General features: G+C 43.6%; 1 protein-coding gene across 1 annotated transcript in view; it reads right to left on the minus strand.

The window, feature by feature from the left end:
• Positions 1–5,698: 5,698 nt before the first annotated feature.
• WDR47 (WD repeat domain 47) overlaps positions 5,699–22,315 on the minus strand; it is a 153,840-nt gene continuing 137,223 nt past the window's right edge. Inside the window, exons 13-15 of the mRNA XM_082264966.1 lie at positions 22,039–22,170; positions 21,096–21,314; positions 5,699–6,519 (exon numbers count right to left, since the gene is read on the minus strand). Coding sequence (XP_082121092.1) covers positions 6,377–6,519; positions 21,096–21,314; positions 22,039–22,170 — 494 coding nt within the window. The 3' untranslated portion in view covers positions 5,699–6,376. The remainder of the gene's footprint in view (positions 6,520–21,095; positions 21,315–22,038; positions 22,171–22,315) is intronic.

Genomic DNA, 22,315 nt, shown 5'->3' on the forward strand with positions numbered 1-22,315 from the left:
TCAAAGGGTTTTAGGACCTGCTTCTCCTCCATGTTCTGACTGGGAGAAGCAGACAAAATCCTCAGTCTCTTCCATGGGCCATAATCAGTGGGTAGAAAGCTAGACCATAGTCCCCTCCAAAAGCTCTTGTCCTGTTTGGGTCTGTAACAGGGCGTCAGTGTCTTACCTGCCCACCAGGCTGGTCCCACTTCGCCTATCACAGTGGACATACGCCAGAATGGGTTTTAGGGTCTGGGTTCCACACGGAAAGACCATGGCTGTGTAAAGCACCCTGCAGCTAACTACACACATTGCACAAACTGCAGAGGTGAGCACCTGTGCAGGATCAAATGCCGAAGCAACATTACAGGCTTTTCACATAAGCTCCTGGTACCTCTCCAACTGATCCAGATCCACTGCTTCAATTGTACTAAAAGCCTGGTGAGTTGATTGGAGAATCCAAAGATAAACTAGGAAGCTAGTTAAGCTAAGAGTGATTTGACTAAGGGAGAGGAGGTCCTTTACTTTAGGACAGTAGCAAAAAAACTGAGGACTAAGAGTAGAGTAGGGTTATATGTGTTCTCAAAAGTGTGGTGTCCAATCAAAAAGCCAATGTCCAATCACCTGATAGTATAAGCCTTTAACCCAGGGTCTATAAATACTCCTTTTCCTGTATTGTACCAATTAAATATAAGCATTTTGTACTCGGTAAAAACTTTTGGGAGTCTGCTGAAGGACTTAAACTCGCCCCCCCCCCCCCCCATTTAAGATCATGCTCTCAATATGGCTTTATTTTCTATGAAACTCTAGCGTGCTCAGTGATACCTGTTAAATATGCGCTTGTTGGCGTGCACATATGCATCACAAGAGCACATATTATGTGTATGTGTGAGGGTCCTTTAGGACTTTTTGAAAATTGTTTAAAACATTTTATTTCCCTTAACTTTTTTTGCTATCCCAAAGGTGGATGACAAGCCCTATGTGATAGCATTGTGCAGTGGACAGGTTCTCTTTATTTAGACATCAAGGTTGCTCAGACCACAGATGCTTCCTCTGCACTGTCCTCAAGACAAAAATAATCTCCAGTCTCCTAGCTCATCCACAAACGGCCAGGATCTGCCGAGTCTGAATCCAGAAGTTCTCAGGGAGGAGCACTTTTAGGTTCACTGCACAGTGAAATTGGGGATCCACAGTTTCTTACTCACTTACCATTATATATGTGCTTCTAGTAGTCCCAGGCTCCCAGGAGAGATAAATAAACCACAGGAACCAAGAGTGTGCCAGAGGGCTACCACCTTTGCATGAAACAGAACTCGGGTCACTTCTACATAAAAGAACAGAGAGCAGATTGCCAAGACACACACACACACACTTGGCAGTCAAAGGGTTGAGAGCTGGTTCACACCACAGAAATGCAGTCTGGATGCGTTTTGGTGCGTTTTTGATGCATTTTTCAATGTGTTCCAGTATGATTTTCCCCCAAAGCTTCCAGTTTTGTTTTTGCTGCAATGTGGCTTGGTACATTTTTGATGCATTCTGGTGCATTTTTATTGCATTGTGCCGCATTTCAATGCAGTTCCTTGCAGAAAATAAATGAAGCTTATTTACTTTTGTTGACTGTACTGGAAAGCATGACAAAACTTTGTGGCATATCCCACACTACCTTATAGGTATATAGGTATTTGGCTTGTCTTGCAATGGTTTCGCTGCATACAACCTAATAGTGTTCCCTAATGTGAATCAAATAATGAGAGTGTGTGTTGTTGCGCCTAAGCATAGGCGCAAGAACACACACTCTCATTAACTGTACTGGAACGCACTGCAGTGTAGTGAACTTTACCAATTAAAATCCATGTAACCTACTGATACAGAAAAAAAAATGCACTGGACTGCATGTGGTGTGAACCAGCACTGAAGGTTTTAACAAAACTGCTTTAATAAGTTTTGTAGCTTGGTGTACACATATGGATGTTACAAAAGCTAAAGTCTACATGAACACTTTTTTACCTATTGCACAATTGTGATAGTTGCAGTCCCACTGTGAAGATAAAATACACAAGTACCTGAGTAGACAAAACTAATGTGTAATGCTTCATATAATAAATGGTCACACTTTTACAGAACTTGTCCATACCTAGAAACTGAAATAATGTATCTTTAACGTCTTTATTCATACTGCAGCACAATTACAAAGTAACATTTCCACATGGAACAATATGTAAAAAATATCTGCATACAGTGCACAGAGTATTTAGTATGTTAAAAGAACAGAAACAATATTTTCACTTTATATCAAATAAATAAAACATTCCTAAAATTGATTTAGGATTTTTTTTTTTTTTTTTAATTTAACAAAAATAAAAATATACAGTATGAACAGAATAGTCTAGAAATATTAGCATTTACATTAGTGAGTACAACTTTCAGATTCTTTTTCTACCATACACAAGTAGTCCTGGGGTGGTAGAAAAAGACTGTTAAACACAACACAAAGTGCAATATCCAAGTTGGTTTTTGCTCTGAAAATGAAATAAAGTGTTCCATGCTAATGTGCCATGCTGTAATACACAGAACTCTCTCTGGCACCTAAAGGGTTATATGTGTAATTTATGAACACAGTGACATTTAACCCCATCACTGCCTTTTAATATATTACTGGCCATTTAGCAAGCAGATGGAGTGCAGAGCAATCTGGTTTGTGTTGCATATATTTTTAGGTTTAAAAAACAAAACAAAAAAAAGTAAAACAACAATATAAACACTGAATAATCTAGCAGCATGTCACCCACAATAAAATGAAGCATACTGTATATTAGTGCTGAGCATCTTGATTTGCCTGGCCGGATGTTATTTGTACGTTACGGTTACGGCAATTTAACTGCTACTAGCTTAGAAGGACCTGTAAGCAGACACGGATAGCAGAGCTATAGGTCTGGATCCAGTGCATTAAAACGGATTTAGACAAACAATGTAATATTAATACCATGGTAAAAAAAAACAAAAAAAAAACAAAAAAAAAAAAAACAAGATTTTCTAGTTTTAGATCAGAGTTTTCAGTAAAATTAATTGTCCATTTTAACCCATGATTGCCATATCGTGCAACACCATGAAAGTCGCTTGTACATAAGATAACTTTACCCATCTGCAATCACACAGCATAAAACAACACATTCATAATGAAAATAGATTGCTCTTTGAGGATTGGCTCATTATTAAAGGGGACCAGCTAAAATCAGGGCAGAATTTACTTTAGGTCGACCTGTCAAAAACCCAAACAATTCAGAGCATAGAATGAAAAAAATTACATAGGCATGGGTTGCCCTCATTAGAAACTGCCAGCAAAATGCTCCATAGAAGATCAAAATTTAAGGTAGCTGAACCTCTATTTACATCTCAATTTCTCCTGTAAAAGCTGAGCTTAACCTCAACCCCATTCCTACTGGTCCTTTAACAAGACATGCGATCTTACTGAGCAATAAGAAGGCATGGGATGGGTGAAATGAAGGGTCAAGCTCAATCTTTGTAGTAAAAATATAAATTCAGCTGCCTAGAATGGTCGAATCTACTCATTATTTTGATGGCCGATCTCCACTTATGCATTTTTTCCACATGCGATCAAACTGAATTATCAAGGCTGGTGACAGGAACACTTTAAACTTTTTAACTTTGGTATTTTCAGAAGAAAAACAAAAAAAAAAAAAAACAATCCAGCAATTATGTGTGAATGCTTAGTACATTTAATAAAATAGAAGATCTTTTCTCCTTTAAAGGGCCACTAAACCTAATACATAACTTGCCTCGCATAAAGAAGCCATAATAACATTTTCAAATGTACCTAGAATCACCTAAATATGTACAGAACGTAGGATATTTCATGCTTTATTAACATGTTTTGTGTAGGTCGAAGTAGCCAATTATTAGAGATGTCAGAATGGGGAGAAGCTATTTTTAAACCCTTTATCATCGGAATTTTGTGATTTTTTTCAGCTATGACAAGTTTCTGAATGTTTTTTCAATTGTATGTTCTGTATAGTATTTTCATACGATTTTGTTTGTACTCTGCTTACTGATCTTTAAAGGGCACAAAGTGCAGGTTTTGATACACAGCGGAGAACGATCATGTCACTACTGATCAAGAGGTTCCCCTGATGGGGCACAGATGTCTTGATAACTGTGGACATTATATGGCCAGGTAGGAAACAGCTCACCATCTTTCCTTTGTTGTATTATATTATTATAAAACTTGGTAGGGTCCCAGCCTGTCCTAGGCCCAAAGGAAAGCATGTTGGTCAGCTGGAAAAAGCATTATAACAAATGATTGCCATAATATAGATTACAGCTTCACTGCTCAAACAATACGAGCCCATGCAAACTGTTGCCATGAACTGCGGTATGTTACCCTTGAATTAACGAGGTATTTTTCCATTTTAACGTGCGATGCATGAAGGCAGCAATGCCATTCACAGGCTAGCAATGCACAAATTGTAAATGAACATGCAGCATTATTTACAATGCAGCACCCACAACGAAAAGACAGTTCAGATCTCTGTGGTGCAGTATGTCTAGTGCAAGTGTGTTTTCAAATGAATGGCCCCACAAAGCTTGGTGTTTTGTTTGTTAAATTGCTTTGCAGAAACATATTTTACAGCACATTTCTGCAACACAATAATGTATATGGGCCCTAAAGGCAACCTGTACTCTGGGAAACATGGAGCATGACCTTTCCAGAAATGCATCCCATTTCTGTCCCTGGCTTCAATGCTTCTATTTACTGACTTGGAACAAGCATGCAGCAAGTAAAGTCTGAGTGAAAACAAAAATATTAATCTGCATACAGTATGGCAGCCAGGCAACTAGAATTTTTGAACAAGTGGTCAGCAATGGCAGCCTACATACTACTCTCAGCACAGGTTATCTTGTTTCATTACAGGGTATGTTCTCCACACAGGATAGGCTTTTTTTTATCCTCTAATCTCTATGAAGTTCTTTAGAAATACTAAGTGGCACCAAACCAGCAGACATACTATGCCATCAGGCGAAATATGGAAGCTGACCTCCTAAAAATGATAGCTGCTTTCATGTCTATCTTCAGAATTTTTGGGTCACTGAACTGGGACAAGCATTCAGATTAGAGAGTGTAATGTCAGAATTGCTAACCGGCATATTTGTTCTAGGTAAGTACTGAAGCCACCGGCTCAAAACAGCCTGCGAACTCTCAGAAGCAGAGGTCAACAGCAAGGTCTCTTTCAGTGCAACCCCTCTGAAAAGCAAGCTGCAGTAAGCACTTTTCAGAGGATGACTGACCGGCGATATGTCACCTTTTAGAGACTGTTTTAATCCTCAAAAGGCTGCAGAACAATGACGCAGCCAAGCACATTACGCACAGTTGTAGAGCGGTTGTACCTGGTAACATTATCTTGAATGTGTCACATATGGCAGCGGTACTGCTGCCCCCCCCCCCTAATGTGACAAGAGGGTTTCATTTTTGTCTGAGCATGCATACAACCCTGAGCAACTGCATGTCTTTGTTCAGGGGGGCAGTTGGGGGACATTATATCCACGGTTCTGGCTGTTATCTTTCCCTGTCCACACGTCTAAACGAGCCCCAACAGTCCCTATACTTCCTCAGGTACAGTTTTCCTTCAATTGTCAGCAGGTGGCAACTGTCAAATTTTAATGGAATCTGACAGGACAGAACAAAAAGAACTGGGATTTTTAAAGGTGCATGTGTGGATGCGTCATCCTTATACTTCCTTCACTACTGTGATTCACCAACCCAAAACAACAGATGTCACACATAATTGACTGCCTTCCAGTTCAGTGACTGAGCAATAAGTGAAGAAAGGATATCCGTATATGAGGGGACCATAATGTATTTAGTGCATACTAGCATTGGTCATACCTTTTACTAAAATAGATTACTATAGGGAAAATGCTACAGGACCTTCTGCAGTAAAATCAATATGACCTTTTCTGCTGCCAGAGAGGTGAGAAGGTAATACAAATGAATTAATCAACTAGATAATAGAATAATTGACAATATTTAAAATGTGATTTTGCTCTCCTTTTAAAGTAAAGAAAAATATGTTTCCTGCCACAGTGCAACCATGTCCTTTTGCAGCTTGTTTTGAGAGAGGAGCTAGAAAGTCAGCATAACATCCCATCCACCAGAATATGGAGGCTTGTGACAACATGCTTCACCTCTGCAGATCCTTCATTTCATTTCCACTAAAAGCATGCTGGTACTAAGAGTTGCTGCTGGGTACAAGCATAGAATGACACACCTCTCTGGCAGCTTCGGCGTTAAACCAATAAAAGCAAAACCATTGCAACCAGATAGGAAATGTGACATTAGCCTCTTTGAAGACAGCCATGTGATACTTTCATAAGTCTATGACTAAGGATTGTAAGTCCATAAGGATACAGTCCGATCAGCTGATGATGAAAGGAAGGAGAGATCTTGTGTATGCCAGCGGCACTGGATCACCTTGTCTTTGTGCTCCCCCACTTCAATGATTGGAAGAGGCTTCGTAAGGTCACCTGCAAAAAAATGAGGTAAAGTAAACCAAGGTAAGAAACAATAAAACATCTCAGAATTTACTCTTAAAGCAGATCTGCCACAAATCTTGGCAATTTAAATCTATAAATGAGGAAATAGGTTAAAAAAAATGTAAGTGTTACTAAACCAAGGACCCTGGATTTACACTATCTGGTCTCCCCACAGTACACAGAACATGACAATGTAATAGTTTTAGTACATATAAACTGCTAAATTCTTGTGACTATCAGTGTCTGGTTTTCATTCTCCTATGATTGTCCTATGAGGATGCAGGACCCCTGACCCTCTGTCTGGACAGTGCTGATCACATGCAGTCTCCCAAAAAAAAAAAAAAACTCTAGCTATACACACCAAACTGAGCATGTGCAGCTTGTCCCCTAGCCTCTGTACTATCCAGAGATGGTTTAGGACAGGGCTCGACAAACCCCAGGCACCAGGTCCCATTGGCGACTAGAATTAGCGGCCTGGTGCCTGAGCTACACTGCAGCAGGTGTCTTTTCCCAGACATCCCAAGTCTCCCGCATGCAGGCTGTGGCTCCTCGACACCCGGCAAGTGATATCCAAGCTCTCTGTTTCAACTGTCAAAACAGAGCCGATGCCTACTATATAGGTTCTGGCTCCGTCCTTTCACAGGCAGAGTGATATCAAATGCACTCCGCCTGTGAGGAGACTGAGATACAGGAAGCATCAGCCCTGCATGCTTCCTCCAGCGCCGCTCCTCACACTCTCTGCCAGCAATACCAGCCAGCAGTAGCCACCAGCAGTACCAGCCAACAGTAACTACCAGCAGTACCCACCAGCAGTACCAGCCACCCGTGAACCAGCCAGCAGGAAGTCACATGCGCTAGGGTTGCAACTAGCCCCCAGCACATAACTGTAAATATCCCAGCATGTGCAGTGTTTCTGACTCTTACCACCATGACCACTTCAAATCACTGAAGTGGTCATGGTGGTTGAGTGTTCCTTTAATCTCTCTCAGAAGAATTAAACCTCTGTATGCGGATTCCATTTAATTTGATCATCCTCTAGTTGTGTTAAATTGGTGGGGGGGCGCTGAGTGCCACCTCCCTGAAATGAGTTTGCCACCTCCCTAATATGAGTTTTTGCAGATTGGGATGTCTGTTGTCCCCATGCAGCCCCCACACGCAGGTGCGCAGACTAAGATGCCGCACTGGCCGGTTATTGAGGCTGCGGCTTTGCGGCCTGCTGTAGGGAGATGCTTACATTGGGGAACTGGCGCCCTCTTTGGTGGCCAGGGCTGCAACAATCAGTCACTGGCGGCGCTGAGGGTTTCCCCTGCCTGTTTTCTCTGCTCGGTGAAGAGGTTGAAGTTGTTGAGGGCTTGATCTAGCATCCGGTCCTTACCAGTGAGTGGACAGGGAGTGTGAGGCAGCTGGTCGGGACAGCCTCCGTTCCATTTACAACCCCACAAAGATGGACACAGTTCTATTATTTCATTTTTTTTTTTCCATTAAAATTCATTTTTTATTCTCTCCCTGTCATGCCACACAGCTGAAGGCCCCTTTCACATAGGCTGTCTGATAAGGTCTGCCTGTCAGTTTTTGAGGCAGACCTGATCAGACCCTCCAGTCTACTCTATAGAGTGGTGGATGTCTGCTGACAACCACTGCCATCCGATCCTGTTGGCCAAAAACAGACGGATGGTGGTCCTACTTTCCATCCGTCCGATGGATCGAATCAGATGGCATTGGATTGAAATGGACAGGCAATCCATTTCCATCTGACTGCCCCATAGAGGAAAGTGTGACTGTGTCCATGTTCGCTCTGCATAGCAAAGGGGAAAAGACCTGTCATCAACCTGCTCAGTGGGGATTAGCGGAGAAATCCCTGCTGAGCAAGCGGATTCTGCTTAGCGGAGATGCACGTGTGAAAGGGGTCTAAGGTGGTATGAGTTACTGGATCTCCTATCGCCTCCAACTTGCTGCACTGTCCTTCCCTAGTGAGCCACTGCCCATCACACCATCAAGCCAAGTACACACGGGCCGCAGGCCGGGGCAACATCAGCCGGTTCATTAAACTGGCCACTATTTGGCCCGTGTGTATGGCAGCCAGAGATTCGGCATTCGCGAAACAAAACTGGCTCCTAACTTTTTTAGCTGGCTCCTAGATTTCAAGCAAATTTGTCAAGCCCTGGTTTAGGGGCCCTGGAAGCAGGAGAGGATCAGAGGACAAAGGATCAGCCTTTTTACACAATGCACAGGATTATTCCCTTAGGTTCTGCCGTGAGTATAACAAGCGTGCTTTACTACATATACAGACTGATTTTACTGTTGTGCATTTAATAACACTTTAGCTAAGGTTACCATCAGTGAAAAACTGGAACTTGTGGTTTATATGTAAAATCATTTTCTTGGAGTACATCGCAGGAAACAGCGACTATAAATTCTTTTTGTTATTTTATAAACAGTACAAAAACAAAAATCCGACAGACATTCAAAATAGTCTGAGCATTAGGTGACTAATAATAAAATAAACAAAGCTTCAGCACAAAAGGCACAAAACCCAATACAGCTCAGAGGTTACATGAGTAAATGAACAATACATCTTTCCCATCTTTTACAGGTACGTATGATACTCTGCAATTCCTTATCCCGACCTTATTGGTCTTCTTAAAAAAAACGCCACACCAAGGAGACAACACTGGCGCTGACCATGATTGGATTGTCAGCGCCAGTGTAGGCAAGCTGCATTAAAAGGGGGAAAATTTCTGACTTGAGACAATTGGACAATGCCAGATCGAAACGCATATACAGTGAACATAACTGTAGACACATATTTATCCAGTCAAAACAATATATCTCATGAACAGAAGCAAAGACTTTCCAACTACTCCCATATTAAATAGGACATTGTAGAGGTACTCTTTGTCCATCCGCTCCATACCTTCTTGAATTTATTGGGTATACCCCTACTGGCATAGGTAGGCTTATAAAAGGGAAATGCTTTATTTACAAACCCCTTCCATGCCTGCCTAGCATAGAAAAATAACAGTCAGCAGTGTACGTACTCCTCTATTTGGAGCATCTAGCAAACCCAAGAGACACACTTCAATACTGGGCCTAATGCAGAGAGTAGAAACCTCCTCAATGCATTCTGCCACTTCCAGCCAAAACTTCTGTATGGCCACACATTCCCAGAATATATGAATGAAATGCGCTCCCAATGAGGTGCACCACCAACAACAGGATGACTGGGATGGAAAAATTCTAGCCAATCTGGCTGGGGTAAGGTAAATACGATGAAGAAATTAAAATTTAATTAGATGATCTCTAGCTGAGTCCCAGTCATCACTGTACATCTGGGGAAATACCCTTTCCCAAGCTGTTCTGCAAGGTTCAAGGATGTGCATCTCTAAACAACTGCTTATACATATTAGACAATGCCTTACCCAAAGAATGATTTCTAAGCATAGTTTAATATCACTCTCTTGCAATGTAATTGGTGAGGTACCAAATAGTGAATTGTAAGCATGTTGCAATTGTAAGTATCTAAACAGATGGGAGTTCGGTAGATTGATTGTGGATTTCATGACATAAAACTGTAGAAGTGTGCCATTCTTAACTACATCTGCTACCCTCTTAATACCATATTTGGTCCATATAATGGGATCTGGGAATTTAAACAAGTGTGGAAACTGAGGGTTATTCCACAATGGGGCATGAGGTGATATTGCCTGTGTGCTTCCAGAGCCTGCCCTGTCTGCTACCACCCAAGCTCTAATGATTCCTCTCATAGAATTAGTATGGGGTAAAGGGGCACTGAAGCCTCTGAGCAGGAGATGGGGACAGAGCCTCGTAGGAGCCCACTACGCAGCTTCCAGTGCAACTGCCGCATCATCCTCTGGGAGGGTCAGCCACCGATGTGAGAACACTAGTTGTCCTGCCAGGTAATAGCGAAAGAAGTTTGGCACCGCAAAACCCCCTTGCTTCCATGGTTGTTGGAGAACCTGTAATTTAATCCTGGGATTTCCTCTATTCCATAAAGAAAGTGGAGACCAGCCTATCAATGTTCTGGAATATATACCTCGGAATACACACCGGTGAATTACGGAATATATACAGGAATAATGGCAGGAACTTCATCTTTAATAGGTTAACTTTTCCAAAAAGTGTCAAGGGTAGATTTTGCCACATTTCAATGTCTGTATTAGAGGAGTCACGTTCAAGGTAACAAAATCGGAGACTGAATAAGAAATACGAATGCCCAGGTATTTAACTCTGTCTACCCGCTGTAAAGGACAATTAGCCACAACCCCGCCGGGCGAAGAAGGCACCTTTAAAGAAAGAATTTGAGATTTACTCCAATTCACTTTTAACCCGGAGAAGCCAAGCAAAAGAATTCAAAATGGATAACGCCACAGTCAAAGTCCCTCAAAAACAGTACCATATCGTCTGCATATAATGCTACCTTTTCTGTCAGGCTTCCAACCCTTTTCCCCCGGGTGAGGCCCCCAGTGCAATAGCCAGAGGCTCGATTAGCGGGGGGAAAAAGTCCAGGGGAATTTGGACACCCTTGTTTGGTACCCCGTCTAACCAGGAAGAACTCAGAGGTCAGACCATTGAGTTTATTGGCTGCAGTCGGGTTATGATATAAAATATATTTATCCACTGTCTGAACTTGGGACCAAACCCATAAGCCTCTAACACTGTGGACATATATTGCCAATCTATTGAATCAAAGGCTTTTTCCAGATCCAGAAAAACAAGAACCCCTCCGCTGGATACCTCCTGCCCTAGTTGCCTATGCCTAAAACCCTGCACAGATTAATATCCGTGGCTTTTTTCAGCATGAAGCCCATCTGGTCAGGGAAGATTAAATGCTTCAGGACAGGCATGAGTCTATTAGTTAGCAATTTAGTGAGGATTTTGAAATCTAGATTAAGTAAAGTGATAGGCCTATAAGAAGAGCATTTAGTAAGATCCTTGTCTGGTTTGGCCAACAACCCTATGTGTGCCTCATAAAAGGAGGAGGAGAGGGAGTTAGTTTCAAAGCACTCTGCATATAGCTTCAGTGATCTTGGAGAGAGAACTTTCGCATAATGTTTATACCATTCTATCGGTAATCCATCTGGACCAGGCGCCTTCCCCATTCGGAAAGGAACATATTGGACGCATCACCTCCTCCTCCCTAAATGGGGCTTCTAAGTGTCCCTGATCTATTTAGGTATTAAAGGTAGACTCAAGGGATTTATAACAGCCAACAGGTCCTCTATAGCATAAGGGGGAATAGGCAAGTAAAGATCTCTGTAAAAAAAGAAAAAAAAAAAAAAGACAAATGTCTGTAAAATGTCCTCTCTGTCTGTAAGTAATGAACTAGATTAAGAGGAAATTCATTAAATTACTGTCTCAGAGTTATCCTGATCTGTTAGTAATGCTAGCAACTTCCCATTTTTATCTCCCTATTCAAAATACCGTTCCACACCCCTTTTCTTGGAGCAGTGGGTTATGTCCTGGTAGTGAAGATGCAAATCTCTCCAAGCAACTTGCAATTCTGCCAGGGTATCAGGAGAAGGAGTATTGGCATGTGCCTTTGCACATTCTTGTTCCTTGTCCTGCAGGGTTGCCAGCATGTGGTTATGTTCCTCCCTTGCTGCCTTAATAGCAGATATATATTATCCCTCTGAAAGAGGCCTTGAAAGCGTACTATTCAATCTGACCCATAACTGACCCCTCACTTATCTGCCAGAACGAATCTATGTGTGGTTTAAATCTTTCCTCCACCATAGGTTCCCCCACCCATCTAGGGGACAGTCTCCAAGACCTCTTTGACCCATGGCCCCCAATCTGTAAGGTAATCTGAAGCGGGGTGTGGTCCGATACTCCCCCAGGAAGGTAAGTAGCATCCTGCACCATGCATAATAGATCCTCATTGGCAAAAGCCAAATCTATTCTGGATGAAGAGTGAAACACAGGGGGATATTTATGAGTAACCTCTGTCCATGGGGTGCTTCCACCTCCATATTTCAGTGAAGCCAGCTGTCTCTGTCCACTGAGATAAATCAACTGCAATCAACAGCCTGTAAGGGGAATGAGGTGCTAGCTTTCCCAACATTTCATATAGAATGACACTGGAAAATGGAGGAGGAATATTCATCTTCACCAGCGCCAGACGATGGGAATGAATTTCAATAATCACCATTGCATTGCGACCCTGAGGATTGGTTATCACTGTGTCTATAGAGCAAGGCAGAGACTTCTGAAGCAAAATCGAAACCCCTATGGCATACGAAGAGAATGTAGCATGTATGGCACACTGGATCCAAGGACGGCGCATAGCCAGTATTTTATTTCCTGTCAAATGAGTCTCCTGCAGAAAAATGATTTGAGGGCGGTGTGATTTTATGTATTTAAACACTAGAGGCATTTATATTTTGAGTTGAGACCCCTGACATTCCAGGAGAAAACCCTAATATTTACAGATATACCCGCAGGTCCTAAAATAACCACTAGATGGGGGCATAATACCTCCGTAGATCCTCAGAGCCATACCGTGCCACCGGTCATGCTAAAGCATTTCTCTACATAAGAAGGTAGTGTCCAGAGAAGGGTAAGAGAGTGCACAAAACGTGAATGCACCCTTCTCCAATAGAGTGTCAAAAACTGGGAAAAAAAAAATAACACAAAAACAATAGAAAAATTGCAACTTAAGTGAAAAAAAATTCCCCAACTGAAAAAGTGTCATTCCCTGTCTCACCAGCATAACAAACATGGTATATCAAAACTGGCTGGAGGCCTGAACTGTTCCGCTTCGGAGTCAGTGCATGTACGCCACAGAAGATAAATGGGAGGAATGCAAAGTTCTAGGGTCTGTTCGCTCCAAGACTCTAAAGAAGAACTCAGATCCCGCATTAGGTGTTGTAACAGAAGATTTAGGTAAGCTGCATCAAAAAGGGGGAACATTTCTGACTTGACACATAACATGGAGCTTGAGGGATAGCTCCGTTGCAGGCCCTCGCAAGACAACACCCCTCCTCTAACAGCCGTCAAAGGAGGGCCCTGACAGTAATGAGGAATATAGCTGCAAAGTGCATGAGGATCAAGCAAGGGTATCTAGCCATTTAGAGGCATCTCACGGTTTCTCAAAGAACTTCACCGATCCCATATGCTCCACACGTAACTTACTCGGGTACAGCATGCCATATGTGAGCCCCCTTCTCCCTCAGCCGTTTCCTGACATTCACAAATGTTTTCCGACACCTCTAAAGCTCGGGAGAGAAATCGGGAAAGAAATCAGGAAAGAAATGCAGGGTGGTATTTTCATATTTAAGCTGCGGTTGTTTCCCTGCTTCAGCTAGGATGAGGTCTCGATTGCGATAATTGAGGAATCGCACCAGTAACTGTCTGGGTGGTGCTCCCTTTGGCCTAGGCCCCGCCGGAACCCTGTGTGTACGCTCCACTATGTTATGAAGAAGATATTTGGGTCAGATTAAGGATGTCCTTGAAAAACCCCTCTGCAAAAACAGCAGGATTAGCCCCCTCAGAGTCCTCTGGGAGGCCCACCACTCTCACATTATTCCTGCGCAGGCGGTTTTCAGCATCCTTTGATCTCGCCATTAGGAATTTCTATGTGTTTTGTAGCTCAGATGTTGTGCCTGGAAGTGCCAGCAGCATCCTCAATTTCCTATATGCGAGCCTCTGACGCTGAAACCCTCCCTCTAAATTTGTTCTGGTCTTGTCTGATGAGGCTGCACTCAGGGTAGTTTTACTAGCCTCTATAGCAGGGGTGGGGAACCTGCGGCCTGCAAGATCATTGCGTCCGGGCCCCCCGCCCCCCCCCCCAACCTGTGCCGCTGAGCCTGTGTATGATGTCAGAACGGAGCCAATGTTTTCCTAATAGTTCTGGCTCGGTCCTGACAGTGTGAGTCACAGGCGAAGTGATATCGAGTGCACTCTGCCTGCCTGTGAGGAGACAGGAGACCATAAGCATCTGCTTTTTCTTCATCCAGCGCGGTGCTGCTCTTCTCTAGTCAGCATTTTCCGCCAGAAACGCACACACACAGCAGTACCCAGAGTATTACCACCCAGAAGTACTAGCCTGAACCAGCAGTAGCCAGAGCATTACCACCTGAAGTACCAGCCTGAGCAAGCAGTAGCCAGAGCATTACCACCTGAAGTGCTAGCCTGAGCCAGCAATACCCAGAGCATTACCACCCAGACGTACAAGCTTGAGCCAGCAGTACCCACAGCAGTGCCATCCAGCAGTACCAGCCTGAGTCAACAGTACCCATAGCAGTACCATCCAGCAGTATCAACCTGAGCCAGCAGTACCAGCCTAAGCCAGCAGTTCCCGCAGAATTAACACCCAGCAGTAGCAGCCTGAGCCAGCAGTACCCACAGCAGTACCAGCCTGAGCCAGCAGTACCCACAGCAGTACCATCCAGCAGTACCAGCCTGAGCCCCCAGTACCCACAGCAGTACCATCCAGCAGTACCCATAGCAGTACCAGCCAGCAGTACCCACAGCACAGTACCAGCAAGCAGCACTAGCCTAAGCCAGCAGTACCCACAACAGTACCAACCAGCAGTGTACCAGCCTGAGCCAGCAGTACAAGCAAGCAGTACCAGCCAGCAGTGTACCAGCCTGAGCCAGCAGTACCAGCCAGCAGTGCCCACAGCAGTACCAGCCAGTAGTACCCACAGCACAGTACCAGCCTGAGCCAGCAGTACCCACAGCTGTACCAGCCAGCAGTGTACCAGCCTTCTTTTCAAAACTTACCATTGCAAAGAGTTGACTGAGCTCCAGACTGACCGATGCAAACCTGGAAAACCAGTTGCGAGTAGCAACATCATCAATATCAGCTAACATCACACACACCTCACCAAAGAGAAGCAGTTCCAGCCATCACATTAGGGGTGAGTTAACTAAATGTTTGACCAAATAGAACAGGCAAATTTTTAAGTTGATCATTTTGTACGCCCCCTGAATGATGTTACAAAAATCCAAATGGCCCTTGGCAGAAAAAAGGTTCCCCACCCCTGCTCTATAGCATCCAGGATGACCGCAGTGGAGGAGTCACTCTCCGGAGGTCCGGAAACCGTAGACTGTTAGGGGTCTCCCATGTCAGATGCCATATCCAGAAACAGACTCCACAGATTCGCTCTCGCTGCCTCTGCCTGGTCAGCCTCAGGAAGTAAAATGGCCGCTGCACGTGTCTCTGTTGCTGAACTCCGAGACCTAGGAGGCAGCGGTTTCTTGGCGGATATCCTTTCGGATGGCATAGGGAGATCAGGGGGAATCCCCTACCTGGTTATCAGCAGCCCACATGGTAGGATATCGCTCAGGAGTGAAGGATGGATCAGGATTCTGTGGCGCAGCTCACTGGGACGTTCTACATGACCTTCTACATATGGACACGCCCCTCTACTACGTACAACTATGTTAGAATATACATCACAGGGCACAGGGTATCTTCATATCTACTTGGGATGTCACAAAACACTGAACATGATGAGTGGGAAACACAGCAACAAGGCCAACAATCCTAAGCCCAAGGCTACTTTGTCAAGAGATTTACAATATCATACCTTATTAACCATGTACGTGCAATCAGAATCACTGTAAGGACCTCCTCCCTATCCTGCCGGTGAAGAAGCTGCAGTAGAGAAAATGCATATATATCCAGGAGAACTAATTCCAAGGAATAACCAGGGAATCCACGACAAACACCCAAGGATCCCTGGTTTAGCATGCAAAACCTGTCCAACTTGTTAAATCTGAACACCACTACATCTACATCCAGCATCTCCCAAAATCTCTGCTAAAACCTCAGAGTGAAGGGCCCACTCTCCTTGGTTCAGCTGTTGAAGAGTGAGAAAGTCTCCTGCCAATTGTCCACACTAGGAATGTGTACAGCAGAAGAGGCTGGAACATGAGGTTCTGCCCAGGACAAGACCAGACCTGCTTATTTCTTTTTTCTCCCTCCTTGATGGTGGATACTGAAGGCAAATATACCAGTGTAGGAGAGCCAGACAAATAGCCCTAAGTTGTCGGATCTTGATGGGCAACTTCCACTCCTCCCACAATCATAATTTCCTGAACCAAGAGGTTCTCCAGAACACCTCCCTAACCCAACAAACTGGTATCCATCAAAACCTTTGGAACCATTGGAAGGAAAGATTTTCCAGCATCTGCATGGAAGTTCACCATTCCAGAGTCAACTTTGTCTTGGGAGTCAGATGCATTGCCAGATTCAACGACTTCTGATGCTTGTCCCATACCGACAGGATATTGAGTTGAAGAGTCCAGGAGTGAAACTCAGCATACAGGACTTCATCAAAGGCAACAATCATCTTCCCCAGCACCCTCATGCAGACATGAATCAAAAGGACTTTCCAGCGACCTCAAAGACTCCACCTGGGATCAAGGAAACAGGCATTTTTACTGCGAAACCACAGCACGTTTGCCTGTATTGTGTCGAAGACTAAGCTAGTTTAGTGTTGGGACCCTTACTTTTTTGGCCTATCTATAAATGATAAAGAGTTTAGGATTATAGGAAACCATTTCTGTGTTTGCAGATGACACAACACTATGTAGTGGAATTACGTCCTTACAGGTTATCTCCAACCTACAAGCAGACCTTAATGCACTGTTTAACTGGGCATCTATGTGGCAAATGAGGTTTAACCCTTTCGCTGCCAGGTCTGTACATCGCATGGACAGCCGGGGGGGGTCCAAAACACATTGTGTGATGACTCCTGCCTGTCAGATGGAAGCATTCGGCCGCTGCGTTGCTGCCCTGTTGCTTCCACACACTCCCGGTAATGGCACCACCATCCTGCCATGTATCTCAGGTTCCGCTTGCCCATCTGCGGGCCTGGGACCGACATAGCAGGTGGCACTGGTAAAAGGAAGGGAGCAGAATAAACACGTCCTCTCTCCTTCCTTTCTTGTTGCTGACCTGGAAAGCGACGTGTTTGACATCAATTCCGAGTCCGCCTCTCTGTGTACCCAGCCAGCAAACCCAGAAAAGAATGTAGGGCAATGCGATCGGAGTGAGAGCAATAATTCTAGCACCAGACCTCCTTTTTAACGCTACACTGATGACCTATAAAGAGCTTTTAAAGTGTCGGCTATGGAAATAATAGGGTACTGAAGTTTGTTGCTATTTCATGAGCGCACACAAATTTAAGGTTTGACATGTTGGGTATCTATTTACTTGGTGCAACTCCATTTTTTATACCCCCCACCCCCCAAAAAAAATAGGAGTAATTTATTGAATTTGTGTTAAAATTAACTTAACTGTATTTTTTACTGAAATTATTTGTTTCCCAGACCTTTGCGGTAATATTGCGTAAACAAAAAATTGGAGCTACCACTATTTTATTCTCCGAGGTGTCTGTTTTCGGAAAATATATAATGTTTTTTTTTTTTTTTAAGCATGTGTGCAAAAAAAAAAAAAATATGCAAAAACGTCTCTGGCAGCGAAAGGGTTAATGTTGATATAGGTAAAGGGGGCTAAAACATGTATGTATCATACTTTTTATGGGGAGTATATGGTCAATAAGGATTTAGGTGTTCTGGTAGATCATAAACCTAAAAGAGACGTATGGACTTATAATGCAGCCCTGCGCGCTCCCAGCACAAAAAAAGTGTTTACATAGGATTGCATATATGCAGGCCCTTGGCGTTAAAGTCCACCCACCAAGAGGTGGCATATAGGCGTAAGAAAGCTCAGTTGATTTTAAAAAAAAAAAAATCATAAAAAAGGAGATTGATGCATTCCTAAATTTATTTTTCCCCCACTGAAGCAATATGGACCATGCTTTAGGGTTTTTTTTCCCCTCTGGATCGACTGTGGGTATAGGATTCTGTATATGGAGGTTTTCTATTTATTATTTATTTGTTTGGGATGTCCTTGGATGCCTTTACCCAAAAGGTGATTGTGGATAAAACAAGGCAAAATTACCAGTTTAAGACCGACAACCCAGCCATAGGATCCACATCATATGGACAGACATGTTGCCCACCCTGAAATGCTGCCGTATGGAGTCTTTCAAGCCATCCAACTGAGAAGGTTCCCAGAAAACCCTTCAACTAGAGGATTGTGCGCCTGAAACTGAAGGATTGTGCGCCTGAAACTGAAGAAAATACCAGATAAGAGCAGGGATTCAGAACTAATCTGACCTTTAAAGGGAACCATTTCAGATCAAAGGCAAAATATGCATGGGGTTCCCCCCACTGGAAAGGGGGACTATAGAGCAGACCCTATCGTCCCCCCCTCACCTCTTTGCATGTACAGTGCCATGGGTTGCTGCAGGTTAATAGGCATGTAACACCAGGAAAGGGAACAGCTACCCAGCTGAGAAGGCTGAAAATGACTGGCACCTATGTGGAAAGTCACCCCACTTCACAAAGACAGGAATGAAAAACTGTCCAAAGGAAATCAAAATGGCCGCTGTGCAGACCCGTAAGTTGACATCATCACACATTATCTGCTAGGGCAGTGTATCACTTTGAAGTGCACACAAACAGACCAGGTGCCCCAAACACAGGAGGACACAGGGAACTGCCACACATGGTACCGCGTCACAGCCCCAGGCCCAATCTTCATCTCCCACAGTGGGCACTGCCCCACAGGGCCTTCAGGGAGCAGTCTTCCCCTCAGGGCATCACTGTATAGCACGCAGCCAGCAAGTTCACCAGAAAACCGGTACCCCAGAGATGCCCACAGGGATCTAGTGCTGAACAGCAACCTTACAGGCGATCCCTTCTCCTGCATGTGAGTTCCAGGTATTTTCCCTCTTGGCCCCAGGGCTGTAGGTGACAGATCTGCATTAAGCCTTCCCATTCCCATTCCCAGTAAGAGTGTGCAGAACAGGCAATGAAAACAGGAGAAATGAATCTTCAGAGAGATTTCACAGGTACATCCATCACCGAAGGACAAAAAACTGGCTTAGCTGAGCTTTGATGGGATGGGTGTGCCTGGGCAGGGAAACCTGCTTTTTCTTTCGGACAGTGTTCATTCACCTGATATCCAGCATATCCCAAGTAGTCAAGATTAAGACATGCATATCAAAATGATTGCTTTATCAATAGAAATAAACAGCTTAAAGCGGAGTTCCACCCATTTTTAATAGGTTGGAATACATAGCTGTATGTAATCCCCTTTAAAACGGCTTTTACCAATGGAAACTTTTTATTTTTTTTTTTGCTAGTAAGTACCTTAATTTCGGCATTATTGCTCCTCTCCTCACTTCCTGGTCCGATCGGCGATGACGTCATTCGGCGATCCGCAGTGTCTGCTGGGATGTATTCTATTCCAGAAATCTCGGAGTAGCTGTATCTGTACTGAGCCGTGCCTGCCCCGCCTCCGCCCCGCCTCCTCTCATTGAGTTGCATTGTATGAATGTATTAAGGCCGTTCTCTGCCCCGCCTCCGCCCCGCCTCCTCTTACAAATCAATGAGAGGAGGCGGGGCAGAGGCGGGGCAGAGAACAGCCTTAATACATTCATACAATGCAACTCAATGAGAGGAGGCGGGGCGGAGGCGGGGCAGAGAACAGCCTTAATACATTCATACAATGCAACTCAATTAGAGGAGGCGAGGCGGAGGCGGGGCGGAGGCGGGGCAGGCACGGCTCAGTACAGATACAGCTATTGCGAGATTTCTGGAATAGAATACATCCCAGCAGACACTGCGGATCGCCAAATGACGTCATCGCCGATCGGACCAGGAAGTGAGGTGAGGAGGAATAAAGCCGAAATTAAGGTATTTACTAGCAAAAAAAAAAAAAAAAAGTTTCCATTGGTAAAAGCCATTTTAAAGGGGATTACATAGATCTAAAGTTCCAAAAATGGGTGGAACTCCACTTTAAGATAGGTTTGTTTTTCCAATTAAAACAGAGATGCTGCCTGCCCACACCCTCTATTCAGCCATCTTACTGGTCAATAAACAACCAATCACTAAGGTGACCAGCAGGAAAAGGGTAGGGCCAAGTCTGCCTTTGTTTCAGCAAGGAAGCCTTGCTACTCCACTACAGGAAGCATACTTATCACATTGGCTGAATATACAGTACATTTCCTCTCAAATCGGATCAGGCCTGTCATGATTTGTTCACTCCAGACTCTGCATCACCTGAGGAATATACACAATGCTGGATTAGTGGACCCTCATTCTGTTTGGCAGTCCTGGAATTGTAGGCTTCTAGTCCAACCAGGATAATACTAGCATGGAGTTTGTATCCCTCACCCCTTTTTGTGTGGGTTTCCTCTGAGCGCTTCCTTACTACAAACACAAATATATTAGCATGTCAATTGGTGGAGACCAGTCAGATATTTGCAGATTGATAAGGATATTCTATGCACTTCAAGATCTGTAAACTATGTTGGTGCTACATTGATGTGGCTTGTAAATCACACTCGCCATGCAGTGGAGTACACTTAGCACCATCCTAGACGCAGCATTCAGTAATCGTGTTATGTCATTTCCGAGCACATATCAAACTTACATTATTGCCCAATAACAAATAGGACGCTGATCACATAGGCATTAAACTGCTGCAACAGGAAAATAATTATAATAAAGAGACTTGCACCTACCTTGTAAATCTGTCACTTTAATTTTCATATCATAAGAACCAGTAAGCAAATAGTGAGCTCCAGGAGAGAAGCGAACAGAGCGAACATCGCTGGAATGGGGGTGATAACTCTGTACCATACGACCTCCTCTTATATCATACAGCATACAGCTTGAGTCCTCTTGTCCTGTGGCAAGCAGTCTTCCACTAGGGTCCACAGCCACTGAGGCCACAGCACTCCCTGCCAAAAGGGACATAACCACTAATTCATTACATAGCAGCAAAGCCAAGAGACAGAAAACCCCTCAAAAAAAAACAATAACCGTTCTTTGAAATTTCTAAAAAGCATTAAAAAGCACAGAAACATATTGCATGAGTTACGAAGGAACAAACTACAGCGCTGGATTACATGTAACATCCTATTCCATATGAAACCGTGTATTTTTAGGATTAGAATGTTTTTTTTTTTTTTTAGGAAATATCAAAAGCTATTTATAGACACTGTAGAGGGAACAGAGAACTACTTTTGGCTTATTGGGAAAGTGGTTTACATGATCTATAAACTCAAACCCTAGTCCAACCTTTTATTTTGTTTTAAAATAAATAGAAGGGAATGGTTAAAGCCCCTGAATGGTTTTTACTGCTGACTGTCCCTAATGAGGAGATTTCCTTCTACTTCCTGGCAATACAGGAAGTGAGTGGAAAAGTCTCCAACAGGGACACAGATAAAAACACATTTTTTAGTAAGGTAAGGAAGGGTTACGGTTAAACTTCTGACAATGGTTTCATTGCTGCCTGTGCTTGTCCTGGTGAAAATTGAACACACACTTTTTTGTATGGGTGTCACAGGGACAGAAAGCAAGGGAAATTTTAGCAGGGGAGTCACAAACAGAAAGAAAACCAGGAATTAATTTTAAATCTTCCCCACTCTGTCAGAAACCTGAACAGAAAAAAAAATACTGTACCTGTTCCGTGGAACGTAGTTCCAATTACTCTAACACAGCTTGGTACACGCAAGTCCCAGAATCGCACAGTTTTGTCCTGGGATCCAGACGCAATCATCCACCCACTCCAAGTGTAAAGTGCCAGAATATGCCCTGAAACAAAAACAGCTCGTTTAAAGGAAACTTATTGACGAAGCATGACGAATATAGGCAAGTATGTTAAAGAGGTTTTAAAGAATAAAGATTTTTTACCTTAATGCATTCTCTGCAGGTACCCTAATGCATTCAGAGTACAGCT

The sequence above is a fragment of the Pelophylax lessonae genome (genome assembly GCF_965119305.1).
Source record: "Pelophylax lessonae genome assembly, chromosome: 8".
NCBI classification, from domain to species: domain Eukaryota; kingdom Metazoa; phylum Chordata; class Amphibia; order Anura; family Ranidae; genus Pelophylax; species Pelophylax lessonae.